Source organism: Gouania willdenowi, chromosome 1, assembly GCF_900634775.1.
Source record: "Gouania willdenowi chromosome 1, fGouWil2.1, whole genome shotgun sequence".
Lineage (NCBI taxonomy): Eukaryota > Metazoa > Chordata > Actinopteri > Blenniiformes > Gobiesocidae > Gouania > Gouania willdenowi.
This window is the reverse complement of record NC_041044.1, coordinates 32,555,761-32,562,692: the sequence shown is the minus strand read 5'-3', so window position 1 is coordinate 32,562,692 and position 6,932 is coordinate 32,555,761. Positions and strand designations below refer to the sequence as shown.

Here is a 6,932-nt window from a genome sequence, read left to right as displayed (position 1 = left end):
TTTCCTATCTATTGTTATCTTGTTAGGCTTCCTAATCAATGAAAATATAGGTTTTAATATTTTTGGTGTGGGTGTTTTTGTGTCAGTATACCCCTCGATTTAAATTTTTAAATGGTAAAATGTGGGAAAACTTAATCTGAAACATTGAATTTTTTTTTTTCCCCAAAAATGTTGAGATTTTACTAGGTATTAATATATTTAATTCATAGGCTACTTAATACCGTTACGTAACAAGGCATACATGGTGTTGTGTTTATTTTACCACTATTGTTTTCCTTCACTATCAAAGTAGCATAATGTATGAGAACCGTGTGTAAAGAAAAAGTGGATAAAGTTTCTTTTACAGGCCTCAACCTTTATCGTCTCATCTCATTTATAGCAGCTTATTCCTCTGGTAAAGGCTGATCCACGTTTCCTCTTTCAGGATCAACAGTGCTAATGGCAGGAGCTCATGTGGTTTGTCAAAGAGAGAAAAACAACATTTATCTTTAGATCCAAGCATGTGTCTGGTCACATGAACGGCATATGATTTGTAGGAGATTTGCAGCACATGTGGGCAGAACAACATCGCCCTGAAACAGCACTTTGGTTTAAATCACTCTATACAGAACCTTTCAGACTAACTCACAAACCATTGCACTTATGTTTGTCTGTTAATATGAGGAGTGCATTATTAAATCCAGCACATGGTGTGAGATTAATTTTGAAAATGTCAAACCCTTTATTTCCTCCTGAGATACATCAGTTTTCTCTTCTTAAAACTCATAATAATAATAAAAAAAGACTTTTTCCAGCTTTGGATGAATAGAACCAGTCTGAAGTCTGACGCACGTCCTGAGAGTCATTACTGCTCTCTCTCTCTCTCTCTCTCTCTCTCTATATATATATATATATATATATATATATATATATATTTCTGTTTTTATATTCTGCCTGAAGTGTCACAAGTTCTGTCTTGTCACGTGAGAAACGTGACATCAATCAGATACTGTAGCTAAGAAACATTTCATCTAGTTTGAGCCATGACAAGAGGTATTCTTGTCGTCTAAGTCTACTTTCTAGTTCATATAGATTTAACATGATGAAATTTGTAGATGTCATTAATGTATTGATTCATTCATCTTACGCTTGCTTCCTCTAGTAATCCTTGTCACACTAAAAAAAACCCAACATGTGTTTCTTCAAACTTAATATTTTGTGTCCTTATATCATATGTTTGAAGTAGAGATAATTCCGGGAAGTTCATTTTGTGAAATAATATGTTAAGTTTTAATTCATTCAGGAAATTGACTTTAATCTCCTGACATGTTTCGACTGTTATTCTTCCTCAGAGGCATCTACGGATCGCTTTGATGTGTACTTATGATTTCAAAGCACATTTCAAAGTAAATTTCCTGAAAAACGTTGTCTGAGTAAATGGAATCATATCATCATAACAAATTATTTGAAAGTAGCGTACCCCCCCCCCCCCCCCCCACCCCCCACCAATATGTCGATATTATCCAATCACTTGATTGAAATATATTTTGCTGATATCAGCCAAAGTGTAAATTCGTACGGTTGCCATATGGACAACCTGCTGTGCTATTGGTACATTTACCTTACGCGTCTTAGGGTTAGTTTGATGTAAATAAATAATATGATTAGCTATTGATCTTTGCAATGACCTGTACTGGGTAGGTTGTGGATATAAATAAATACTTATGGCTCTCATGTCTCACTTGTCTTTTATTTTGAAAGAAACTTTTCTTTTGACAGGCATTCTGTGAAATACATGTTGAACAGGAAAATATATAGATTTATGTTTTAAACAAGTACAGATGAACTACAACAGGGGCCACGGAACGTCTCTACGCTGAATAGCACGTACCACGTTCGTGAGCATTCAGTCAAATGACTCGGTTCCACCGAGTAAAAAAAATGGGGCTGGCACCCCCATGGCACATACGGAGTAACAAGCCCTATTTAGATATTGGTATGTGGCAATGATTCGGTAACACCAACTGTCGCAATATTTGACTCACAAATGAGAAAACGACTGAAAATTGCCGAAAAAAGGGGGGTGGGCCCCTAATCAAATTGAATGAGGCATAATTGTAATCTGCGTTGAATTTCCTTTGAAACGGTATATCCCACGACTATGTTCTCATAAATTTGGAAATTACCGGAAATGAAGGGTGGGCCCCCATTTTAAAAAAAAAGGGCTCCAGCGTCTCATCATATTCATACCAAACTGCATTCTGATCTAACGAGAACTAACGGAGGAGTAGTCATTTGAAAAATAGGGCCCCCTGGCACCTCTGTGACACGTACGGGGTAATGGCCCCATTTATATATTGGTATGTGCCAATGATTCCTTACCACTAACCGTCGTAATATTTGACTCACAAATAAATGAGAAATCGACTTTAGTTTTTTTTTCTCTTTTGGGGCCCCAAATCAAAAATCGTATATATTATATCTAGCAAATTTCAGCCTGATCTGTTCCCAAATAACAGAGGAGTAGCAATTTTAACTAGTGTACACAACAAGAACAACAACAAAGTGAGTGGCATTTTGAGTCCGGTAGCCCGGCCTAAAAAAAAGATTTCGTGTGTTTTCAACAGATATTTTTGAAAAACTGAATTTGGTTGGTTGAATGCTAAAAAAAAAAAAAAAAAAAAAAAAAGTGGGTCCCAGGGTGAGACCAGTTGAGAACCCCCTGTTGTAGATGTAAGCATGTGAGTTCCATTCAGATCGAAGATGTAAAACAAGTCACTTCAGTCCTTCAGGTTTGGAAATCTTTGTGTTTTTATTGTAAGTATTGCATCTTCAACTTACACATCATAGAATCATCAACATCAGAGTGAATGTCTTACTAAGGATGGCCACAGGTTCAGAACAACAGGGTGCTCTATGTCTCGTTTAGTTTGGTCCATCTAACTAGAAGCTGGAGGACCCGTCTGGTTCAAGTGGCAGAAAGAAGAATCCAGTGTGGTTTTTCAAACACCGCGGCCACGCACACAAATTACCTTAGTCTGAATATTAAATCCAGAGGTAAAATATATATATATATATATAGCTTTGTAGTAACCAGGAAAGCATCAGACCAGGCCGTGTTTGTTGTTTTAAGCTTAAACGTCGGCTCTCACAGTTTGATTGAACTAATCCTCACACATGAAACAGTACAACGAGCGCTTCTCCCATTTGTCGCTGAAAACAATCTGAACTGTAGGCAGGTAAAAGAAACAGCGGAGTGAAAAGCACAGGAGCTTGTTCATACAACCCAAAAAATTTAAAATAAACAGCAGAGCAAAAACAAAGATGGAGGTTAATGACTGGAGCCCGGGCAGCGTGAGTGTAAACTGTCTCTCAGAGAGAATAGAAGAGCGAGGACACTGAGGTGTTCTGAGGTGTGGGTTGGTTGCTTTTCTTTTTTTGGCTTTTTACTTATTTATTTTTTTTTTTTGTTATTCAAGCACCACAGATGGTGACACTCTGATTCATTGCCCAGTCAACCTCAACAGAGCTCAGCAATGAGTCCAACTCTGTCTTTACTCTGTGTCCTTTGGAGAAAAACCCAAGGATTTTGTTCTTTAGATCCTTAGTTTGTGAAAAAGTAAGACACATTTTGTCCACTATAACACAAGTCTGATAAAAGACTAACGTCCTCCTAAGGGAGGAAAAAAAAAGTGGACTTTTAGAACCCCCTTTTATTGTGTAGCAGCCGGCGCATGTTTGCCAGTATTTGTTCAGCTCTGAAACAAAGTCAGCGTTGAACAAAAACCGATGATCCAAACAGACGAGGCTCAGCACTAGGAGCAGCGAAGGGGCCCCAGATTACATTTCAAGTGTCCAAAAAAAACAAAAACATAAAGAAAACACAATGGTTTGCACCTGCTTTCCCTTCCCTCCCACAAAGAACCCCCCTTTTCAAATATACATTTCATCAAGCAAAGGGAATGAAGGAAAAGCAGAAGATTAAAATAAGACAAAACTAAACAATAAGTTAATTTCCTTTCCCGTCACTCGTGTTCTTTGAGGGATGGAGAAATAAATATTCAATATGGCGGTGTCGGTTTTCCCTCACGTTGAACACATCCACATGGACGAGCTCCAAGTGACCGCAGGAAAAGGGACGCGAATAAAATAAAAAGTTTTAAATAAACTAGAAGAGACCAAGTGCAACTCTTAATGCCAGTCGAGTTGAGGAAAAGGTAACATTGACATCATAACAACCCGTTTTACAAACGCGTCCTTCGCGGATCTCCTGACCGCTGCTGGAATGCCGTATACACTTTTTTTTTATTTTTCTCTGTTTTTGTTTTTTTTTTTTTTAACCTGCTGTTGTGAGCAGAGGAAACAAAACAATAAACACATCTAATAAATAAAAACAGTGCCCTAAAAACAAACAAAAAAAAAAAAAGCATTCTTTCAAATAAATGTCCAAACAGTACAACAGAAGATTAGTGCCACACACACACACACAAGCACACGCACGCATACAAAGCTGTGAATTTTAGAGGGGAAAATTCTAAAATATTTAAAACATTCAGATTATTTTGAAACATTAAATTGATAGTTTTTTATTTATTTATTTTTCAAATAAAAGGACGAAATGGGCTGACATTTGATTATAAAAGGATATTTAAAATTGGTTTTAATGGCACTAACAGTCGGGATGCTGTTTTTTGAATTTGTTATTATTAAATATAATGTAACTTCTCTCTGTCCTCTCAGGTCAGGAGCACAGTGGTTCAGAGAACAATTTCATTTAAAATGCACAACAAACAAACAAACAAACAAACAAACAAACACAAGTCGAACAGCAACAGCGGCCATAGATCTATGCATGAGCTCTACACCTTTTTTCAAACTCATTTTTTTTTTTTTTAAGTTTTTAGTCATTAGGCTATTTGTATGTACAAAAGAAAATAATTGTTTATTTGGACGGTCACACACGCACACGCACGAGTCATTCAGGGAAAAAATGGGGGGAGGGGGGGGGTTCAAACAGACGAGACAAAAATCAACTACGAGAGTAATGAAGTTATTGCTTGTTACTGCTGGAGATAAGAAGAAGGTTTATCTCGACGTTTTTCTCCTTGTTGCTATTTTATTTCTGTGTTTTCTGTTCTTTGTGCCATTTCTCTGAACAGCTCTAAAGTCGACGAGTGCAGGATAGCTTGGAGTAGCTGCTTGTTTGAGGGTCATGAAAAAACAAATCCACACGCGCACACGCACACACACACACACTCACACAAAGTTACAATTGTCACTCTTTGAAAATGCACTAAGCACCCACATTCAACAGGAATGTTTTGTTTTTTTTTCTCCCATTTTGAGGCTGTTTTGTTTTTTTTTCTTCTCCTCCGAGCTTGATTGGAAACAACTGCAGCAGATACGTTGCGTTTGCCTGGAAAAGCTCGGCGGATGTTGACCCCGAGCTGCTTCTCCTCGTTTGGTTTTGTTTGTTTCACAATAGCACCATTTCAAGTGTCCGAGCTTCTGTGGTGTCGAGCAGAAGTAAAAACAAGAAAGAAAAAAAAAGCAAAAAGACGAGGACTAAATTCAGGGCTGAGTAGGGATGATATGGCAAAGGTTGCTTTTTATCAGAGGCCCACGGACTACACGTAGATACACTGGGTCAGCTCAACACACACCCACAGGGGAGAGAACCGAAGACAGATACTTTAATACCATAGGAATATAAGTGCATCTGAAGCTAAATTTAGAGTTTGTAACTTTAAAGTTCACTCACGTGACGCTTCAAAGGAATAATAAATGTCAAATCAACCTTTCATTTCTGTTGGAGGGGTTTAAAAACTGAATCTTAAGCGCACGTTTTAGATCAACCCAGTTTCTGATCCCCTTTCAAAGAGAGAATAAAACTAATTTACAGCGTTTGTGTCAACACGCCTGCCTCCCTGGAGTCGGTGCTGGTCGGGTGGCTCGAGCATCACAGGGAAAAGGAGAGCGAGCTCCGGTTGGAGTTCCTCCAGTGTCAGCAGGGTGGACGGGTGGAGTCCAGACTGACTGCTGAGAAGCAGAAGAGGGGAGAGCGGCTAGGACACCATTAGCTGAGCAGGGCGTGGTCGTTTGCTCCTTTAGGCGTGACAGGATGGACCAACAGAAGGTGGGCAAGACAGTTTGGCATGGACGAAGACGAGGAGGACGAGGAGGAGGCTCTAGGAGGAAAAGGCAAGTTTGACGCTGCAGGAGGAGTAACCCTCGTCGCTGGCCATGCTCTGCAGGCTGCTGTGGTCGTCCAGGTCGCTGGTGCTGGCCGTGCTCACACTGTCCAGCTCTCCATGGGAGAACTCTGTGCTTTCTACGTCCACCTCGATCTCCTCTGCAACAGAAAACACACGTTTCAGCAGGCCCTCCCTCTCTAAGAACCCACAATACATGCATTTTACTATTATTTTACTTCATCTACTGAAATATTAGCATCACACGACTGTATCAACATAAAGCAAAGAGTCCCTTTATATGAACAAAGGGACAAAGATACAACAGTACATGTAGTGCATTGTTTCATGACATTAATGCAGGTTTTGTTATTGCAATTAAATACCTGAATTTATTTTAATGCATAATTGTGACCATCACCAACCCTCCTTAAAGAAGGGTAAGAAACACTTTATTAAACGTAGAACATAAATAGAGAGGGGAGAGTTACACCTTGGTGAGGGGGTAAAGGAACAGGGAAGAGGGAGTCAGGGTTGCGGGAAGAGTCGACTGTTTAAAGGTGAAATGTGATGTTATAGTTGTGCATATTGTGTCGTGTAATCAGTTAAACCAGTCTGGTGGAAAAGATGAAGCGGGACAAATATACTTCTCACATATTAATTCACGTTTTTATTTCATTAAATTGTATTTCTTTATTGTAAATCTTTCATTTCATAAAGCTTCACTGACCAGGACAAACTTAAAGGGTAAATTTCAGTTTT

The 6,932-nt window shown here is 38.8% G+C and overlaps 1 protein-coding gene across 2 annotated transcripts in view; it reads right to left on the bottom strand.

The window, feature by feature from the left end:
• Positions 1-2,772: 2,772 nt before the first annotated feature.
• Positions 2,773-6,932, bottom strand: part of mxi1 (max interactor 1, dimerization protein) — a 42,669-nt gene continuing 38,509 nt past the window's right edge. For both annotated transcript variants that reach the window (XM_028456023.1, XM_028456029.1), the window contains exon 6: positions 2,773-6,331. In XM_028456023.1, the coding sequence (XP_028311824.1) occupies positions 6,168-6,331 (164 nt within the window). In that variant the 3' untranslated portion in view covers positions 2,773-6,167. The remainder of the gene's footprint in view (positions 6,332-6,932) is intronic.